The sequence below is a fragment of the Chelonus insularis genome, unplaced genomic scaffold (assembly GCF_013357705.1).
Source record: "Chelonus insularis isolate UGA/USDA-ARS -01 unplaced genomic scaffold, ASM1335770v1 contig_3_pilon, whole genome shotgun sequence".
Taxonomy (NCBI): Eukaryota; Metazoa; Arthropoda; class Insecta; order Hymenoptera; family Braconidae; genus Chelonus; species Chelonus insularis.
Window position 1 is genome coordinate 3,704,779 of NW_023276556.1, and position 23,239 is coordinate 3,728,017.

The 23,239-nt window shown below is 28.5% G+C and overlaps 1 protein-coding gene across 5 annotated transcripts; it reads right to left on the bottom strand.

The window, feature by feature from the left end:
- Positions 1-912: 912 nt before the first annotated feature.
- Positions 913-22,572, bottom strand: LOC118068267 (UNC93-like protein). Of its 5 annotated transcripts, none has more exons than XM_035085541.1 (14): positions 22,481-22,572; positions 21,546-21,665; positions 21,341-21,426; positions 20,436-20,552; positions 19,816-20,303; positions 19,343-19,725; positions 18,965-19,246; positions 18,825-18,902; positions 17,583-18,537; positions 10,274-10,998; positions 7,915-8,134; positions 3,791-3,953; positions 2,804-3,071; positions 913-2,594 (listed from the first exon to the last, which is right to left on the bottom strand). In XM_035085541.1, exons 10-14 carry the CDS (start codon positions 10,980-10,982, stop codon positions 2,269-2,271), a joined length of 1,686 nt encoding a protein of 561 aa, XP_034941432.1. In that variant the 5' UTR covers positions 10,983-10,998; positions 17,583-18,537; positions 18,825-18,902; positions 18,965-19,246; positions 19,343-19,725; positions 19,816-20,303; positions 20,436-20,552; positions 21,341-21,426; positions 21,546-21,665; positions 22,481-22,572; the 3' UTR covers positions 913-2,268. The 5 variants fall into 5 exon arrangements, with proteins under 5 accessions (XP_034941432.1, XP_034941433.1, XP_034941434.1 ...); XM_035085542.1 differs by having other exon boundaries at positions 19,816-20,016; positions 20,156-20,552; XM_035085543.1 differs by having other exon boundaries at positions 19,343-19,457; positions 19,546-19,725; positions 19,816-20,552.
- Between the last annotated feature and the right edge of the window lie 667 nt (positions 22,573-23,239).

Genomic DNA, 23,239 nt, shown 5'->3' on the forward strand with positions numbered 1-23,239 from the left:
ATATTGCAAATAAGGCTTGCAATAATCATATAACATTAACAATGATGATTAATAGTTGATGATCAGTAATCAATTATTTTTAAGTAACAAGTAAAGATAACAATGAAGCATTGGTCCCATTTTACTTATTGTGACATCTTTTTTTTTCTAATGAACATTAGTTATTATAATTAAGATATGTATAAAATTCATGTGCATACATACACTAAAGTTTTTTTTTAAGAACTACCTATTTTGTATTATATAATATTTCTAATCTCAACTCCTATAAACATAGATTATCATTCTAATTGTTCTTCAAGTATGGGATACACTTATTCGTCTATTGTTTTGATAGTAATTAAAAACATTAATGATAGTGTTGTTGATCAAATATAAATTTCTATTTCGTCGTACGTACGTGCTTAAACTCTTATTGAAGTTGATTTTTTTTAATTACTTTTATAATTAAGTACATATTCTTCTTGTTCTCTTTGTCCAAGTAATCCCAAGTGAGATCACTAATTTCAAATGATACTTAAAATAATAAGAAATATAAACAATAATAATTATCTTGTCTTACATTATAAATAATAATATTTATGTATTATTGAAAAATTTTTTCTCTCAATAAGTCAATCTTTATTCACAAAATTGACGCTTCAGAACTATAAAAATTTTTTTCTGGTTTTGAATCAACCAGTTTTAGAAGGTCGAAATGTTCTTCCTTATTTACCTTGTCAAATTTACGTGTGAAGATCATTGATGACTAAATTTTTTTTGGTGCTATCGTCATTCGTTATATAAAATCGTTATAATGATTTATTATATTCCTTTCTTTGTGTGATTAGCATAGTTTATAAATAAAAAAAGATATAATAGAATGTACATTTACAGTGATGAAAAAAGTAGTAAATAACCATTTTTAATCACTTTTTTTTTAATTTAAACTTAATGTCATCTTTGATTAATTTTAATTAATTATCACAAAGCGGTTTTTCACCAACTTATTCCATCAAGATCTTTTTTATTGCAACACACCGGCATAAAATTAGATCAGGTATAATAGTAATTTATAAAATTTTCGAAAAAATCGTTTACTCTTACGGGAAGTTTCATTAGTATTAAGCACGCACGTAGGTATAAATAGACATAGTATAGTGAGGCGTGTCTTGCGTGTACAGGTTCTTCTACTGGTTTCCTGTCCAGGTTTTTACTTGTTCTTGCTTAAGGGGAGAAAAAGACAGGCAGTAAAGTTCATAGAAGAGAGAGGAATAGTGAAAAAAAACATCAAAGGCTCTGGAGAATGTCTGATCAACATTCTTGTATTGCACTGAGGCCAAACGAGATCAGTATCGTAGATCATAGATTGGCGCCTCTAGAATCAGGGTAGAAGAAACATTTCTTCGCTCATCAAAGCATTCTCACTTGATCAAGGTCGAATAAATTAATTGAGTTACTGACTGACAATTTTTATATCCATTTTCTTCTCTTTCTCTCGTTTACCTGTACTTTCCTGTTTATAAACATTGATATCTTTTTATCGATACGTTTACACTTGACAGGAGTTTGCAAGGTTACTCACAGAAAGACAAGGAAAAATATCATTATATTTTTATCTATTACTATCTACATTACGGAGAATTCTTGAGCGATCGAAACGTGAGAGATACAACAGAAGGGGAAAAATGAAAGACACATCTTCTCTATCACTATATATTCTTCTTGTCTCTCACGAGACGACCGTTTAAGAAATACTGTTTCGCATTCACTGTGAAGTAATATTTTTAAACTTTGATCGTTTCTTGCAATTACACTTGTGGTCTAAATCATACTTTTAAATTAATATTTCTTAATAATCTCATATCCTGAGCCTTTTTTCCCTTTTACTTAAAAACTTCTATTGAATAATTTTGATGACTTCACTACTCATTATTCCATGTAGCATAAATTTATTCCTCACATTCTATTTTAGGCGTTGAAGTAATTATAAATAAATTAAAAATTATACCAAAAATTACTTCTTTATCAGTTCTTCAATTCTTGATTTTTCTTATCCATTCTTTCATTCTTTTCTCTGTACAAGGACAAACCCAATAAGGCTTTCAAGCTTTTTCAATCGATCGTCGTCCTGCCAAGGACCTCTCTGACGTGATTAATATTTGGAATTTATGGAAAATACTTGTCTTCTGAGTTTCCTTTTTTAATAAATGCAAGTCGACGAGCGAGCTTGAAAGATTTTTTATGAAGCAATTAATTAAAAACTCTATAATGAATAACATTATATTATTACAAATGAGTGATAATTATATCGTCATCAATATCATCCTTCTCGTCATCTGTTTCTTCTGGCTGATTAGCTTCAGCAGCTGCCTGAGCTGCTTTAGGATCTTCTGCCAATGCCTTGAGCCTTTTTTGTTTACGCCTATGAAGGATTTCCACAATTATGTATCCTACAGTACCAATAATTAATACTGTTAACATTACATAGAGCTTCATCCTTGCACATAAATGTGTACTGTATGCATAAGCAACTACAAATCCTGCACTTTCCCATAAACGATAATTTGAAAAAGCTGCTTCTTTATTACGCCTGAAGAGTGTACCATAAAGACCTGTGAAAAATGATAGTCGTTATATTTGTGCATTCTTATTCAATTAAAAAATTTATTTGATGTTTCAAAAATTTTTTCATTTGTTTTGATGATAAAATAATTTTCAATAAGTATTAGTTCGTTCAATCAACGAGATTTTGACAAGTAACAAAATTAATCGTCTCAGCAGGATAGATGAAATATAATATAATGATTGATTTATAATTTACCGTTGACTTGAGTCTGCCAAACAGCATCTCCAACTCCCCAAAGGCCAGAGACTGTGAAGAAAACATAAGCGTTTTCTGGATGTGGCTTCCATACAAGAAGAACACCTATGAGGGCAGCATGAACAATAGCTCCAAGTGCCATTAGAGGTTGTCTACCCACAAACTTCATTACTGAACCAAAGAGTAATGAGCATCCAGCATTGACTACTCCAAAACAGATCATTACGTAGCCAACCTTTTGAACTCCTAATGCACATGATATGTAGGCCTAAAATATTAAATATAATTAAATAATTAATAAATATAAAATTTCTCTCATAATGTAATTGAAACTATAAAAAAATATTCATTACTTTCTGTTAACATATTTTTTCTTTTTTTAGATATTTATGCGTGAAATAATAAATTATACATGGATATCTAATTAATATCTATATTAATAAGTTGTGTGTGTAGATAAATAGTATGTAAGATAGAAAGATGTAAATATGTACGTGGCGCCTGAAGATTACTCCAATAAAAGATGCAAGAAAAGGATGATGATGCCACTTAAAATTGCTCAAGGCGTTAATCAACTAACACGTGCAGAAACGAGTTTGAATATCTTCTTTTAGTTATTATCATTATTATCTTGGCTTATTTTACTCGCGTATGATTTTTTAAATCTTCAATCGAGTTGACCAGATTTTTTGACATTAGCATAAACAATAATCATAATACAATGACTGCTTAAAAATATTTTATTATGAATGGTTAAATACCGCTGTGTCATTCATGTATACTCTTTGATGGAGTTATTTTCTTTATATTATTTTTTCAACCCACTAATTATCTAACCTCATAACTTTGTATCACTTTATTTGTAATCTGTTATCTTTGAGATATAAATTAAAGCTTTCATTTTTCTTAGTATATGTTAATTTATATGTAGAAAGTTCTGATGAAAATTTGTGTTCTAGAGACTGTATATTTTTAAGCTCAAATTACCTGAGTAAAATCTGCACCAATGAATGCTTGCTCCATTCCAATCCATACTGTTATTGGTATAAGTAGCTGCTGGTTACGTTTTTTAAGCTGATATGCTGTAGCAGATAGTAGCTGAATACCACTTATTTCTTGGCTATCAGCTCGCCGTTGCTTCTCTCCGTACCTAAAAAATTAAAAAAAACCAATCATATAAATTATGATGGCACATTTTTTAAACTGTATATTTATTTCTTTTCCCGTAAAGAAATTTATTAAAGGATAAAAATAGTTTACTTTCAGAACGACTTGAGAAGATACCAAATTTCATTCTGTGTGTAATCTAAAGGCTAATGTCTTTTGACTTGTGGTAAAAAAAATGAAAAAATTTCAGACGATCTCGCAGTGTGAGATGCAAAAAATATTGCAAGACTAGTCTGGTAAATCCAATCCGATTGGAACAAACGGGTTCTACGACCCCAAGACGCTTTCGTTTCTCTTACAGATTATAATAAGGTTTGTATTATCATTTTGCTTATAATACCTTCAACCAATTCATCATTTCGATTTTGCATATCAATAGAATAAATATACCAATATATATTGAGTTAAAATTTTAATTAATAATAATAAATTAAATTTTATGATAAATAAACATTTAAATGATCACATAAATCTAAATATTTATAAGCTGTAATACATTTAGGAAATGATTTTTCTTTCAACACCATGTTCTTTGCTAATTCATGCAAACGAAAAAGATGAGGAAGACAGAAGAGTTATCGGAAGGTCGCGGCCTCGTAGCTTCATGACTTCGAGTCTCCATCAACTTATTCTTCTTTCTCCATTTCAAATTCGAAGAAATGTACAACAACGATTACCAGACATGCTAACGTTATCCTTCGTTCATAATATAAGCCTCAAGTTGTACCGGTGGGCAAACAACTTGGGACAGTCAAGGACTGCATTCCAAAGAACATGTTTGTGCATATCAGTTTCTGAATTCTCTTCTTTACCTAACCTGGACCTAGTCCTTATGAAGTGTGGGAGTTGGTAGCAGAAAAGGTATCAACTTACTACTTTATTACTTGATATCATCACAATCAAATAAGATTATGCGAATCTCCAGACACTCTGCTGTAACCTTTACGACATTCATATGTAACACAAGTTTCTTTTATTGAATTTTAATTCTCAATGATTTCTTCTGCTCTTCTCTGATTTATTATCATTTTTACGACATATAAATTACTATCATTAATAAATTAATGACTCAGTAGTACCTCAATATTATTCTTAACATTATTTTATTTGTTTTTTTTGTCTTCCGTTTTTATTCATACTGATGATATGATTTATGTGCAGTCAATAATACTTATACTTTATTATTGATAAATGAAAGTTTCCAACCTAATTTTCGCATTGCATTAAAAAAATTTGTGATCAATTTTTTTTTTTTACTTTCTTAGAGCTCAGGTGATATAATATATTATTGCTATTGGAAGTTGAAGTGACCATAAAATATGAAAATTATTTAACATTACACATGTTTAAAAATGTAAAACCATTGATTATCTACATATCAAACTGACCAATTATATGAATGAATATTTATGACATTCATTATAATAATAATGTATCTTCAAGTAATGATGAATGCTCTAATGTTTGGAGTTATTAAGAAAGCCACAGTTGAATCATCATTGACAATGTTAAGGATAGATAACGATATAAAAAAAGAAGAAAAACTTGGAGATCAGTTTCTCGTTGTATCGAGGTTGGAAAGAAAACAAACAGCCTTGCAAGGTAAGCTAGTATAGAATGAATACTTTTTTTCTCCATATCGGTTGTCCCTCACAGGATAATTGATTTGTATGTATGTATGAAGTAACGATACAAGAATCAACTCTCGTTTTATTTGTATACACACCTTTATAAACTATGAATATTGATAAATTCTCGTACTATTCAAATGGTTTTTCCAGGAATAAAGTTATTCTGTTACTTGTATTAAACCGTTACGCTGTTCATTTAACCTTGTACCTGTAGTCGAGAAATAGGAGACGTCGGTCAGTGTATTTACTGTCTCACGTAAATCATGATGAATTACGTAATACACTCATATTAAGATATCACATATGATAAAGTCATTAAAACTATCCGCGATGCAGGACGATAGCCTTCAGGCAGTGTTTTCAACACTATTTAAAACATTTGTGAAGAAAAATGGTGAATCTAAATTATTGTAATATATTATTTTATCAATAAATATCCTTTCTTGGCCAAAATGTCCTATAAATACAGTAAATTACTGTCGTTATCTTTATAAAAATCTATTTAATAGCATGAAACAGTTATTTTGGGTGATTAAACGCAGGTAATTCTCTTTGATAAAATGATCTTCAATGATCGTAAGAGACCTCATTTCCTTTCCGGTTGAATCTATTTTCAGTCGCATCCGACTGGAGGTGAAAGGACTCTCGCATGCAAGACATTCCAATACCCCAAGACAGGTTTTAGTTATATTGGGTTATAGAACCACAACGCAAGAGAAATAACGCAATGGAACCGGAATCGGTATCCTATGTTATCTAGAATGATCCTTCAAGTTAACATCGTAGCTCAAGAACTTGAAATTGATAAATAAAATGAAATAAAGATAAACCATGATGTAAAATTAATGGAAATTTTTAGCCAATGGATACAAATTTTTATTTTTTCTTCTTTAGTCAGACTATTCTTTCATCAGACAATATGCTGTGATGCAGGTCAGTCGTTAAAAAGATTCGTTGGTTATTCTACGAAATGTGATTTTGATTAACTTCATGAATGAAATATTATGAGATTCTGAGAGGAAAAAAAATTCATTTATTTTTAAGTAGAGGATAATTATAGTTTATTTTTCGATGGAAAAAAAATTCGAATGAAAATATTGTAATCTTCAATCTATAATAGAGATAAAATTCTAAGAATTAATTTATGAGAAAACCAATTAAATAGAAAAACCGGAAACATAATTATCTGTAACTACTTCCATTGACGACAGTAGTCACGGCTGACTACAATGGATTAATTCTACTTTTCTGAAAACTACAATAATCGTTTTTTTAAATTTATTTTCTATTAAGAAACTAATAATTATATCAATTGATGATTCCATCAAATTGATTGTATGAGAAAATAAAAATGGAATAAATTTTCATAAAATTAAATAAACAGTAATTAATGATAAAAACTTTAATTGATTGGAAAAAAATGTTTAGTAAATTATTGTGTTGAAAAACTTTTGAATAATAAAAACCAATTCATTGATAAGAAAATAAATGAAATCATTAGTAAGTTTATAATGACTACTAATAATATAATTATAATAATGATTAGATAAACTCATTATTATGTAAATGTTTGAAAGAATATGATAAAAGTTTAAAAGTAGTAATATTTATGAAGATTTAAATATTTATTTTTCAAAAGAAAGTAAAGCTGCTTTTTATTTCTTAAAATAAAATTTCCTCATCGACGTGTTTTGATATTGGTTATTAAAAGAAAAAAAGGAAGAGGAAGTAAAGATGATTTGAATAAATAAAATTTGAATGATTTCCGGAATCTAAAAAATACACTCAAAGACTGAACGAGTGACTCCGGAAATACGTCAACGTTAAGTTTTAATAAATACAAATCGTGTTACGTAAATGCCATGCATCGATGCTTCGCAAGTCGGATGTATGCCATTTTGCAATCATGAGCAGAGCAATGTTTATCGCGATACAATGGTAGGGATTCCGTCAATCCCGTGATACTTACTTATTAACCATTGTTTCATAATCTTACAACGTGGATACAAAAAAGCAGTGATTCTGTACAAAAACATATTTTTTATCTAATAATTTTCTATTTTTTATTTCACATATCAAGTAAAAGATAAAGAAAAATCCAGAAACTTCTTCCCAAGAATATTTCAACTTTCAAATAAATAGTCTTTAACGACTGTAATATATTTCGTCGATGAAAAAAAATACTAAAAGCCATAAAACTGTTTCCAACTGAGAATATTAATTGAAATTTTAATAAGCCGTTTGTTGATTTAACAGCGGTGATCAATAATTAGTAATTTTATTTATATTTCATGTATAATAAAAATAACTCACCTTGATAAAGGATCGACGAAAAGAGCAACAATAATAACGGCAACAATAACACAAGTCAAATAAATAGCTGATATTTCATAAATTTCTGAGTCTGGTGGCCTTTTCAGTGGATCATCAGCACCACCACCAATAACACAGAAATTGGCGCCACAGTTGCTGATTTTTTTTAGAGTTGTTGAATTACCACCATCATCACCACCAAATTCACCTTCACTGAGTACTAGAAATTCAAAATAAAACAGTTATTACATCATTATAATTAAATTTCAATCGGTTAATTTATTAATAATATAAATAAGTAAGATATTTCTAGTTCTTGAATATTTAATATACAATTGAGGTATAATATTTTTTAGGAAAAAAACATTTGCTAGATTTGTTCGAACAATATCGACAACTGAATCATAATGACGTATAATTGACACAAGAAATGATATCAATATATTGATACAAGTGTTAGAAGCTTATTGATATATTCGCTTAATCAACTGTCAAAATATTTTTGAATACTTTTATGTGCCTTACCATGATAGAAATAGAAGTTATGTTAGTATAAACGATTTGTTAATTTATTCTCTTCTAGAGCTTTCATTTAATTCCATAAGGATACTTTCACCATGTATTTCACATAAAAAAATATAAACATCATAATCTATCTACAAATATCCATCATTCACCTGGAATTTACTTTCCAATTTAGCAAGAATATTTTATATTTTATTTATATTATATATGCTAACCTCCAAGATTTTTTCTTAATTAGCAAGAATTTTGGCATTAAAATTGCCCGCAACGAAGATTCAAAACACTCTTGACCTTCCTGAAAATATTACGTTTATGATGAATAAAAATTTACATCTCAACAAGACTTTAATAATCATTTCAATACTTTAAATAAAAATAAACGGTAAATTGTTATTTAAAAATCAAAAATATATTTTTTATCCAATTTTCAAGATAAATAAATATAAACTTTTCATTGCGACAAAAAATTTTGTATCTTAAAGTTTAAATAAATTGATAATAAAGAGTCTGATTGTCTCAGAGAAAGAAATATGTTACAGAGTACAGTTCATTGTTTCCATGTTAAAGGTCATTATTGATAATATGAATGAGTCTCCAAGTTCTTCTAAAACGGAAAGAGTGAAGAAGGCGTAGATGTAGTGTTATGCGTGCTGAAGAAAGCAACGACTACAGATCGGTTTATACCGGTTAAATCTTGTTCAACATATTGCCTGAGGCAATTCTTTCATTTTATTAAACACAACCAACGAGTTGGATGCTGGATTTACTAGGCACAACATGTGAGTTTGACTTCTGTCTTCCGCTGTGACATTTATAATTTTATATTTCCTGTAGATGTTCATGTAAAGTATTAAAATATGTTTAACACAGTAAATTGTAGATAAATAATTACATGAAAACATAAGAGTTTGAGTTTGTGATTTGTATCAATAATGAAATCATAAAGATCTAATGATAACCAACTAGGGCTGACTAAACGTTGACCCTCACTCCTTGTCTTATTTTTTATCCGTTACGCTAATACACAGACTAATTGTTTTATTCCGCTATTTATTAATAATCGTTCAAAGAATACTGCGTAATATTTTTTTCAATTAACAGCTTAAAATACTTTTATTCACAAAATTAAACAAGTCAAGAATGAAGAGTGAAAAGTGGTTAAATTTTTTTAAGTAATATTCACTAATTATTTATAATAAAATTTGATATAAATGTTTTTATTGTGTAATGAATAAAAAAAAATGTATTTATAAACAAAAAGATATGCTCAGAATGATGATATCTTTGCTGTTATTTTTCCAGAAATATATTTGGTAAACTCTCAATGATTTATTAATGCCACATGGAATGAATGGAGAATGATGAATGAAAAAAAGGCTATTGTTATTGACACCGATGCGTAGCAAACAGTGTCTAGATATAGATATATACACACATGTTCGAATATGTGGAACCTTAATATATATTTAATAAATTCCAACTAGATAATTACTATTCTTGAATATACACTATACCTGCTACAATCATTGAATGAAAACATTTTTAATGAATATTAATTTGATTGTTTTCATTCAATATAAATTGGTTGAATTGAAAATTGTATTTTCTAAGAGGTGTATGGAAAAAAATTATAATCGGTCTGTTTTTCGAAGAGTTCATTTACTGACTTGTTTACTTCAAAAGAATTTTAATCATTTTTTCTAAGGGGAAATCTATAAAAGTATTGATAAATTTTTTCCCATATTTTTATCCTTTTAACTGATTAATTATCAGTGAAAATACTGATAAGAATAATTATAAAACTAATGAAAAAAAAAAAATATTATCAACTTACCCAGAGAAGAAATAAGATTGCCCCAAAGTTCAGCTGTTTGCCAAGCAAGGAAGAAAAATCCAAAGAACCGAACAACAATAGCATCTGCTGGTTGATCAGTGAGTTTGGCGTAAACTCCACCAACTTGTGTAAGATAAGTGGCTTTAGCAGCCCACATAGGCGCTGCACCAAGACCCAGAAGTACTCCAGCAGGTACCAAAGTATAAAATCTAGGATAAAACTGGGATCCGATATACGGAGCGTAGCATAACATGGATAAGCACAATGTCCACTTGACTGTTAACCTCTTGATAAGAAATGTAGGAACAAAAATACAAGACAATACTAGTGCTGCATAAATAGCTGATAATGATACAGTTCCGAGACCGTCATGAGCATTTATTGATGACTGGAGATTAGCTGTGCCTTGAAAGGCTGTGAATTGGACCATGAAGGCTATCGATACTGTTCCAATATTTTTAAGTATTCTCCACTTCTCGCTACGTGATAATTTAAATTTTCTAGATTGTGTGTCATCTTCTGGCGCAGGTAAAGCTGGTGGTTTTGTTGGTTCTGGGGGAATACCATCAGCTCCATCTTCTTTGTATCCTTCATTTCTGTATCCAACTCCACTTACTGATACTGTGTAAACTGCTGTCTCGTGCTCACCATTTCCCAAGGTATTATCACCACCTCCACTTCTATCCCCGTCGTTCTGCGATGCCACCATTCTCCGTATAGGCTACCTGTAATTCATAAGTTGCATTATCTTATTGAATTGACTAATTAGTTCACTTAGTTGCTATCCTTACAATGAATAAATACATACTACTAGTTATTTATATAAATTAAAATGAAAATAACTTGAAGGATCAGATCAAAGTCTTTTTAAAGTACATAATAATAATGACATTCATTTAATTAACATTTAAAAGAAGTAAAAAAAACATCTAACTGACATAATTATCAACTATTTACAATCATTTCTACGAAGTGTAAAAATACATTGAAACTCATCGTTACTTTTCACTACACTATTCGATTCTATTTTCGTTTCTTAATTGATTCCAGACATGGTTGTGTGGTAAACAGAAAACAATCAACAAGTACGTGATAAATATTTAAACACGTTGAAAAAAAAATCTTACAAGATTTCTTCCTCATTAATGTGCACCTAGTAGGTATAATAAAAGGCTTTCCAATTACCAGAGGAAATAATCATTTCAAAGATAATTATAATAAAAAATAATAATTTATAAATGATATAAAATTATCAGATTTAATAAAGAATCTTGAATCAATCAGAGTCGTAATATTACTGTTCAATTACCAGAGTTACTTTTTGAAAATTGTATTTTTGTTGACGTACCAGGTACTGAAAGATATGACTTGACGTTCACATAGACATGGATAAAGTAAATTGAGAATATTTTAGAAAATAACCAAGAATACCAATGACAGTTTTCTGAAATAATTATAACTATTACAGTAATTATTTTTATTATTACTAATGTAAATTTCTTTATGGTAAATGTTGTTATATCAGTTAAATTATACATATAAGAAAATTAAATTTAAATGAATAAAAAAAGATATAATAGTTCATATTCAGTATTCATGGATAGTTTACGTGTGATTGCATAAGGAACAAACCAATGGAATGTTATGTGTAGGTAGTAAATGTGTAGATTATTAAGTCAGAATGTCTAGTGGAATGAAACAATCAGTTATAGTTTTTTATCGGTAGCTCATTAATTTCATCGATTAACAGTTGTACGTATTATAAGTCATAACAATTAATATCATTCGAATTTATTCTCTAATCTACATATCAGTGAATATTAATTGAAATCACATAAAAAAGTACAAATTTTCTTTCTCTCTTTCCTTCTTTCTTTAGCTGATTTATGATTATCTCTATCAATATTTACAATCTATTACATTTATATTTTTAACAAGCTGTAAATCATTTATTTTCCCACTCTTTATATAAAAATGATGCACATATTTGCAATTATGTGATAAGAAAGTTGTTTTGTCAAGTATTTATGTAAAAAAGTTTTTAAAAGAAAACGTGTCTTGAAAATGACCAATTTTCGATAACTTTTAAACTTATCAACTCAATAGAAACGGAATAAAAATATCTATAAGAATTTTTTTATTATTAATAGCTTTAAAAGTATCAACTTGTTCACTAAAAACTATTAGTAGTTTCATTTTACTCTGTTCAACCACATTAGCCTTCTAATATTAATTTTAGTAGCAATAAAAATAAACTGAAAAATAAAAGACCGTTCAAGGATTAATGTGGCAAATTACAAATCTAGTTTATGAAAATCGTTAATTCTAAATCATGTTTAAAAAATTCAAAATATTAATTTTTTAATTGACTTGGGATATTAGAGTTAGAGAGAGATGAAGGTTACTTTTAATTATGTTAATATGAATAAATGAGCCGTTTCATGAAGAGAATCGTAGACAGGCTATTAATTATGTACACTGAAAAAGTAGAAATGAATAGAAGTGTATAAAATGGAAGTGTTCCTATTTCAGTATAATATTTTAATTCACTTTACTATGCAATAAACTATTTAGCATATAAATATTTTTATCATTTATGTTCAAACGTATCTTATTTAGTATATATATATATATCTCACAAAAAGAAGTAATAAATAACTAAGAGCGATGATTTTTCACAATCTCATACATATCCAAACAATTACATGATATTTATTGTTTTCAGTTAATGAATAGATAATTGTTATTTAATCAATAAATAAAATTATATTAAAATAATGAAGCATTCATTTGATGCATAAATGAATAAAAGATTAATTAAATGATCCCATGAAGATGACAAAAAAAACAAACAATTACAAAATATTTTCTTTTTGAATCAAGTGTAATGGATTATCCAGTGAAATGTTAATTAAGCGTGGAAAAGTGTTATATGAACGACTCATTCGAGTTCAAGCTGATTGGTCAGCAATATATACCAATGCAGTCGACAAACTTGCGATAAGTTCAAGGTTCGACGTTTCAAACTGAATGTCTATAGTCGTGTAGTAGCTAAGGAATACTATATAAAAATAATTTTAAACAATTATTAAATACTATCATTTAAATACATAAATATAAACATAGCTTTGAAAGAGTTACAAAAGAGAAATAAGTCAATAGATATCCATAAAAAATTGGAATGCTGAAAACAATTAAACTAAAAGAGATGATTTTTTCTGACTTGAATTACCCAATTCGAAAATAATTAATGCTCTTCTTGACTTAGGTGAAGGACATATTAATGTGTAAATTCCTCGAAGGATGTAACTTATCCTTGAAGATATATTTATTTCCTTGAAATTCCAAAACAAAAATTCTAAAATATTTTTCTTTAATAAAAGAAAAAAATTTTTTTTTCATCTTTATAGATATTTTTTTCAGTCATTACTTTTTTCTCTAATCCTTCGATATTTAGTTATTTAAGAATTGCATGCTCAATAACGCGTGAAGAAAACAACATGATAATTATTAATTACATTGCATTTTTAAAAAATAGAGAAGTTTTTCAAATAATTAATCACAAAAGACTATAAATTTCTCATTATCAAATTAAATTATTACCATATTTATTTCCAGAGCAATTGTTTGCGTATATAAGGACGTCAATCGAACGTGAAAGCAATTCTTAACGCCTCTTACATCACACAAGTCGTTAACCTACTGCACAATTTATATGTGTATTTTCCTATTGCAGTATTAATATTTATAAAATTATTCTTCATATTCAATAATAATGATCCTAAGTCTGTTTTACTCAAGTCAAATGGTCTTCAAGTATTTCTTTTTCTTTCACAAATTCTCATTACTTAATCTTTTTCATTATTTTCATTTTTATTGCAACGAGAAAGGTGTCCAAGCAAAGTAACACAAGAATATTAAGAATAGCGGTAAGAGTGTCATTACTCATTGCATTCTTATGCTAATAAATCCATATGTATATATAAAGGTCGCAGGATAAATATGAGTATCAATATTGCCTTGAGTATATCAATATTTATAAATAATTGTATATTATTTTAACGAGTTAGTTATCATTATAACAATGAATATATTAATTAATTAAATAATCCATAGCTCATTTAAAAATAAAAAAAAAGGTGTTTGTAATCTCTTTTTTTTTATAATACTTTTTTTTTTATTAATAAATACTTTTATTAGTGCAATTAAATAATTGAATTAATCATTATTAACACATTCTATAAATAATTACTCAATAAAAACATAACTGTTTAATTTTAGCAGAAAGTTAATTCTCTTTTTTGTAAATAAATAAAAACAATTATTTTTAATCACTGAATAAAATGTGATCCTAATTTATTGAGGAAAAATTTTTTTACATCACCAAACCATCCTATCAATATCTAGAATAATCTTTTACCAGAGAAATCACTTACATTATGATTAGCCTGCAAATGAAAGTTTATTGATTGAAAAAAAAGCTGGAGTAATTACCATTGTTATCAGAAAATACAACTAAACAGTTCGAACATGAAGATGGGTAGAAAAACAAAATAAAAAAGACGATAATACAACCTATGAGGTTTTCAGGGCCGTAACGAGGATGCCACGACCTCATTTTACATGAGATAGTCAGCGGAGGTGTCACAAATAAGCATAAAAGAATACATGAAATACAAGCAAAGCGATTGGAAAGAAAAGAAAAAAAATCGAAATGTATATTAGATGTTAAAATGCTACACGCAATGCTTCAATACACGTGTACGTGCGTACATGACTCGAACTAAACGTTCTTCTTTCACTTGCTCTGTTGCTGTTTGATTTGCCATTTTAGCATGCTTCGTCGATTAAACATTCTATTCAATATTATCAAATTAAATGGAGATAAAAGTAAGATAGAAATACCAACGTAAAAGTGATTAGGACAGGAGCAAAGTAACAATGATGACGCATATTCAATTATTTCTACATTGTCTCGTGATTTATCATTCAACTAAGTTGTAAAACACTCTTTTGTTCATACTTGAAACGAATTCAGGTATATAGAACACTGTAGATAGTAAAACTAAGTTTATTAAATATTATAGGAGATAATATTGTATATTTTAATTGGTATAATTATTATTTCTGCATGCTTGAGTGCTTACTAAACCTGAAAAATACTTGCTCCACATGATTTGCTTTAGATATATTCTAAAAAATTCATCAATTCATTTTATTATCTACATGTGATTTCAATCATAATGTCAACTGAATTGTCTATTTATTGATACTCTTTACGACTCATTGTTTTGAACAGAAAAAAAATTCTTCTGATTTTACTTTGGTAATTAATTATAAATTTCTAATAGTATTAGACAGTAAAATACCTGAAATCTCATTAAATGCTACTTGGAGAGAGAGAGAGAAAAATTAATAAGGAAAAAAAATTCTATCAACCTTTTTATGTAAACATTTAAAATAATTTAACCAATGAAGAGATCTGGTTTATTGTAGTTTATTCATGTATAAGCTGTAAAGAGTAATTAAGAACACAATAGACCGAGTGCAACTTTCAGGAATGATAATAAATATCGTTCGTATTCTTAACACTCAAGTGGAAGATTTACCCTAGACATGAAAGCTTTAGCATGCACGGCCAGAGCTTGTTCAGTCATTCGTATGTTCGATAAACGCGACTGGCGTTACGCTCGTATGCGTACGTATTGATATATCGCCTCATACGTCTTGGACTCTAGCTTTAGAAAGTCTCGAAAGGATCGTGGACTGAGCGTCGACGCGATCACTACATTTCACAACTTATTTTTCAACTGGTTGTCGACTCGTTTATATGCATTCATGTGTTGTTACATCGCGGAATTTAATCGCGATATTTAATTCTGGACCTTCACCATTTTGCAATTTATTCCGGCCTTGACACACGAAACAATTATTCCCTAAAATTCATCAATAATTACCTTTTTGCTATTATCTATCATGCCATTTGGATAAAATATACTTTAATAATCATTATCGTCATCATTTTAAATGATTTTTTATCATCAACCCAAGTTATTTATACAATCAATTTAATTATTGCGGTTATTGCAATAATATAAAATGACAAATGAATTTCATCCTTGAAATTGATTAGAATCAGAGGCAATCATCATCGAGAGTTACTCCAGGTATATTCATGGCAATGATCGCGGCATTCCAAGTGGGAAGTATGTCAAAGAACGTTTGCACGCGGTATCTATTGAATGTATCTCCAAGTCTCTCGATTTCTTTTACTGCATCACAATAATTATATTTTTCATTCACTCTAATTTGTTTTCCAACTCCCTCCTATTAATCTTATTCACTTGGAAATATCTAAATAAACAATCTTTTTTAGTTGATTATCAACAAGGATCCAGTTCAGTGATGATAGAGAAAAGAAAAAATTATTTCTAGATTTCAATGATGGTGATAGAATACTCAATAAGTTTCTATGCAAATGGTATTCATGGTGATTCTAACAGGTACACATGATGGTAATCATTTGTGATTGAAGTATAGATACATTCGAACTACTTGCGCTTCGTCATGCTTGGATGATCTACCCTTGCGCGCACGAGACCATTATCATCGTCAACATCAACATCATATCATCATACCGATATACTGTGTTTCGTATTGAATAAGAATCTCTTCTCCCTGTCATATCAAATCTCGATAATTTAACAGCTCTACTTGTGGAGAAAAGCCACAACATTTAATTGATTGACGCTATTTAAACATAAATTCTGAAAATAATTTTTTTTTTTAAGAAAATATATTTTTTTGCCGGAAGATCAATAGAAAGTCGATCGACAGGATGCGTTTAAATCTTTTTCAACTATTTTGCAAATGAAGAAAGGACGTTCAAGTGAAAGCAATCATCAAAATGTCATATGGAGAATCCGGAAATCTACTAAGGCCTTCAGAAATTATTGTTACTGTTATTAAGATATAAAAAAATATTTTTAAAATTTTTTTTTTGTTTTTCATAATAAAACCTTTGTATATATATATATATATATATATATATATATATATATATATATATATATATATATATCTTATGTACACAATATCTTTCTGAACTCAATTGCTTATGGATCGATTCTATATACGACCGGTTGATCAAGTTACTGGGTATTTAATTTACTTGGAAGAATGAAAATATAATACATTTAATATAATGTAAAAAGACATTGCAAAAAGTCATAAATAATAGAAAAATCGGTCAAGAAAAAATACTTTAATAAAATAAAAAAGTAGTATTACTTAAAAATTCATTACTTACGTTTTAACGTCCAAATATCTTCAACTTAAGATTACAACTTCCTTCACTTCAGAGTTCCTTGTGATGAGATGCAATAGTCGTTGTCAACTTCTTATTCACGATAAAAATACTTTTAAAAATTGAAAAATAAATTTTTGTTTTTTCAACAATTCACCGATAAATATATATATAAAAAAATCTGTAAACCGTCCGTAGTGATCGAGGGTTCGAAGACAACTGAACAAGCAACGGACTTTGGATCGGTTGTGTTTGCAGAGTTCGATTGGTTGCTCGCACCGTACCGCAAGTTATACTACCGAAGAGACTTATTCAGTTTTCAGAGTCCGCGTGTCTTTTTCCCTCTCTTCGTTAATACTTTGATACCACCCCCTCTTCTTGAGTCAACAGAAGTACTTGATGAAGAAGCTCCTCGTTAGTTGCCTGGAGGGGAAAATGATGATTCTTGGCGAAAAACAGACTAATCACTCGTAAATACGAAGAAGAATCGCAGTCAGGATGACTTTCTTGTTAGAATTACGTGGTCTTAATGTCTTCCTGATTTTCAATTGCTTCTATCAACAGTTAATCTGTTGTGATACTCGTGATAATCAATTTTCATCAAATAAGTATACTTGAGAGACTTTGCACAAGGAATTAGCACGAATTCTGCCACAGTCCTTTACTGGATGCTGGCCAATCGCGAACTAAACTCTGTTAGTAACTGATCTGTAGTTACTTTGCAGCCACTCTCTTTTCTTTCTCACTTACTCTTGCTGGAGACATGTCTCTTTACTCCTTTAAAGGTACTGGAGAACTTGATCCCGAGGTCAACCCTCGAATCCATCCGAGGTCATTGTCCATCTCGGGGTCGTTTGGTTCCGGTTTTGAATTTTTATCCAATATATACTTCATGATCTTTTCCTTAATTTCCATTAATTATCTCAAGGGTATCTTAATTCTTGATTAATCGTCCAGTCTAAATATAAAATGTTCATTTAATGAATACATTTGTAACTAACAATTTTACGTGAATACTTCTTTTATAAATATTTATCGTATGCACCACAAATAAATGTGTATCAATGAAAAAAAACAATTGTTTCAATGTTAACATAATGAATAATACTAAAGTAATTTCATTTATGAAAATTTAATAAGTGAAAAAATTTTCCTCTCTGTGACATAATCAAAATCATTCTTACGATTTATATAAACAAAACATTTTTTTTATTTTACAATGAAATTATACATAATAACACTAACCTTGGCACTCTATCGGTTGTGATATGCACACATTCTGTCGAAATATCCAAGTCCTCGACAATTCAACGTGCAAATCTTCTGAAAATATATATCAAAGCTGTTCCAATTTGTTCTTCCACTTCATCTACTTTTTTACATACTTTACATATGATAATAAGTCTCTCAACAAAAGTGAAAGTGACACTTTGATACAGCATAAAATTGTTAAGTATACTCGTTGCAGCTAATCGCGATTGTCACAACTCAACCAAACGATACAGTGCAAAAACGACTATCGCAATGACGTATTAGTTTTTTTAATTATCTTCATATGTTACTATGGTCATAAATGTTGTCTTCATGACTACAATGCTTCAGTTTTTTTTTCTAGAAACTTCAATTACTGTCTCTACCTCTTAAATTAATTTGTACAGTAAATACGTCTGGAAAAAGAAAAAGAATTGAAAGATAAAGAATAATAATTAACTACCTGTTATTATTTGCACGAATATAAAATGCAGTTTGAACAAGTTTATTACATTTTAAAATCTTGATGAATTTGTTGTCTCTAAACAATTTCACTTAATAATCTGGAGAGTTCAAAGGTGCATTCGTATGCGGTCATTCACGTCCATGTGACTACTCCGCGTGACTCTGAAAATTAAACAGACGTCTAAGTACTTAAAGATGTACTAGACATTAGAGTGTCAAAAGCATCACTAAATGAACAAAGCTTCTTTACACTTATCTATACTTCCTGTTAATTTTCAACTTTCTACTTCATTACTTGTATTCACGTGCTTTTTTTTTCTTTTTCATCCTTTCAATATTTATTCAACGTTGAACTGATTTCATTGAATGAAACAAAACATCGGTAGTTGGCAATAATCCAAAATCCATCTATTACCTAGAGTCATTATACCTGGAAAGAGAATTTTTAACAACTTTTTAAAAAAATACACTTGTTGTTGGCATTAATTAAAAGCAATAAATAGTAAGAGGCATTATTTACTGCAAAACGTATGTTGTGTGTTTTTTCGTCTTTGTTATCATGATTTGATGAAGGCAAAGATTGTCACTCACAAGTTTAACCTGCCATAATTTGAGCCTAGGTATCGTCACAATCAAATAAATCATAAAGCACCTTGTATCATGTAAATATCTAAGGATTAAAGAATAACATTCTTGACGTTTTGATAAAAAAGATTTTTCTCTGTTAAAAGAAAAAAAAAACAAAAAAGTAATGGAGGTAACTGAGTCAGTGTGTCAATGCTTAAAAGGAAGCATATTTCTTAAGATTTTGAGTGTGATAAAATATCCTAAATACTAAATAGATGTCCTCCAATGCTTACTCGATACTTTTTAGTGAAAAACCCACACAAATTCCTAGATAATAAGTTGTTGTAACGGCATAAAAACATATTATGAGAGACACCGGCCAAGTAAATTAACGCAACCAGTTGTGGCTATAGTTTTGTTGTCATTTACACCCTGTCGAACCTGTTTTTATGGTCAAAAAGATAAAGATGAATTATTGAATAAAAAAGAAATAACAGAAAAAGTTGACTGTTCCAATTTAGCAAAAGAATTATTGTATTCAATAAATTATTAAAAGCTTTTGCATATTGTTACCTGACGTTGAGACAACACTTTAAGATTAGAGAAAAAAAAACAAAAGCACCAGTCAACCCTCATCAAGAAGAGACCGTGAACTGATTTATATGTATCTTGATCGGGGTCAGTTCATAACTTTACAAAAAAGAAAATGAAAATGTAATGAAAGTTTCAAAATTTTTTGTAAATAAAAAAAATTATAATACATAAAAAAAAAATATTGAAAAGTAAAACAGAAGTTTAAAACTGTCATAAAATGAAGTTCAAAGTATATATATGATTTTTATCTTATCATAAATATTTTTTTTATCCAACTCCAAAAAAGAATTCAATTTAAATGATTATTTATGGAATAGGAATGGTTTTTTGTTTGATAAACCAATTTTTTAAATGAAATAAAATAATTTACTTGATTTCAACATATGAGGTAGAGAACTACGATTTTATCTTTTTCCTTTGTATCATAATGATTTATTGTAGTCCTGATGACAGTATATGGGTGTCAAAGAGAGAAGATAACAAGTGTATGTCACATTTCATACATGCTAAAGCAATAAATATCTATTATTTATCATGATTAACCGAATATATGTATATTATTTATAACGAATTAATTGTTTTCCTTCGTCATTTATATACTACTTATCTTAGTTGCATAAAAACGAGATTTCGTTTTTATGAACTTGAATGTAAAGGATTACATCAGTTAAAGAATAACCGGAAACTAAATGCAATATTACGCAATTGAGAATTGCCGATGTAAATTTACCGGAACTTGGATGCTACGTTTTTTCGTTTATACAATTTACAACGATCGCCTACGATATCCTAATTGATGATTCTGACATCCGCTGTATCAGTATACATGAGAATTTTTTGTTTCAATTAAATTCTGAAAAATTTCCATCTTGCTAATAACTTACATACATGCTGATCATTTGAAATTTCCATTTACAATAAATCTCCGTACAATTGCTTCCATATTGATACAATCAGTTAAACAGTGATGCTATGAAATAAAAAAACACAAATGTTAGTATAATCATTTTGAACAAGACACTTTCTGAGTCATTTTCAATGGAAAAATTATGAAATAAATTATTTATCTACATAAAAAGTTCACTTAACGTGTGAATGAGAGCATTAGAAGTTGGAGTCAATATTTCTTTCAGGAATTACACATAATAATATAATTGTTTAAGTCACCAAAAGTATCCTTATAATCAGCACCCCAATAATATCAATAATCTAGTGAAACATTCAAAATAATTAATTTTTATATTTTATCTTACAGTAATAATATTATTCATAATAATGATAATTTGTTAATTCGAGGAAAAAAGTAAGAAAAACTTTCATCTTAAAATACCCTATGTTATATTCTTTATTTAACTGTTTTCATCTTTTTTATGTAACATAAAGTGAGGTATTGATGTGTTTGAACGTTTAATATAAAGGACCAGTGAATATTAAATTATCATGTTAAAGTAACAAGTACAACAGACCGTTAGGACGTTAAATGTTCAGCATTTATTTCCTCGTATAATACTTATGAGTCATTTGTTTTGTTTGAGAAATACATCGGGTAATTGACTTACATTCTTACATTCAAGCAAAAAAGAGTGTTAAGAAATAATTGAACAGAATTTATTGAAATTCTAATAGTATGTCAGACACCATAGAAATATTCGGGAAAAAACAACTATAGCAGTAAGACATTATGACAATGTAATTGTGTAATAATCGCACGAAGTATAAGGCAAAACGCACTGTGAATCGACAAATTCTTTGATTTCGTAAATAAAACATTGATGTATGTATATTTAATTATATCCCTAGTGTACTAATAAATACTTGTAATGAGATGGTACGTTTTCTTCTATCTTTCTTTCTAGTTATTATGCGTGTTAATTTGTGAGCTGACTTTGTCATCATATTGCAAATCATTATTGAAAACAAAAAAAATTGTACACGAGTAAATTTTGGTTTTAAGACAATTACATAATTTCTTGCTGATACACAAGTAATAAAAAAAAAGACAAATGTATAAAAAAAATACTCACATGTGTTCTGCTGCAATGTTAATCAATCAATAATTGCTCATTGCATTGGAGAAGTATAAAAGATGGCAAAAAATGATAACTTTATATCCAGACTGAAAAATAAATTTAACAAAATATATTTAAGATAAGAGAGAAGTTAAAAAACATTTCTTAGTAAAAAAAATAAATGATATAATTTGAATGATGCACAAGAATGATAATAAAGAAGATATTAATTAGCTAAAGTTGATAAAAAAAAGCAACTGATTTATTATGATAATAAATTGATAAAATTATACTTAATTCTAACTATTGATTCGAGGGTGTGTGATGAATATTTAACACTATTAAGTACTTATTATTCATTACGTAATTTGTATAACCTTACAATTTACCTGAAACTTAGGAGGAACCATGGCCTACATATATGGATTCATAGTAAACTACAAATAAGTTCATTGTAATCATCACCTATGAATTGAATAAGCTAATTTCATGATGCCAAACATGATGTTTGCTCTAGCTTGGATACAAAAGTATTTAGTCCATGTTTAAGCTGGACGATGTTTGGAATAAGTAAATAAAATGACCTATATATGATTAAAATAAACATTAATTAATTTATGAGTTTCGATGATTATAAATGCAGTTTATCACCCAAAATTTTTATGTATATTCATTCATATCAATCTATTTGAACGTCAGTTTGTTTAAAATTTTTATCAGTTTAATTCTGTTTGTTTGTAATTTTAAGATTAATTAAATTTTACATAAATAGTA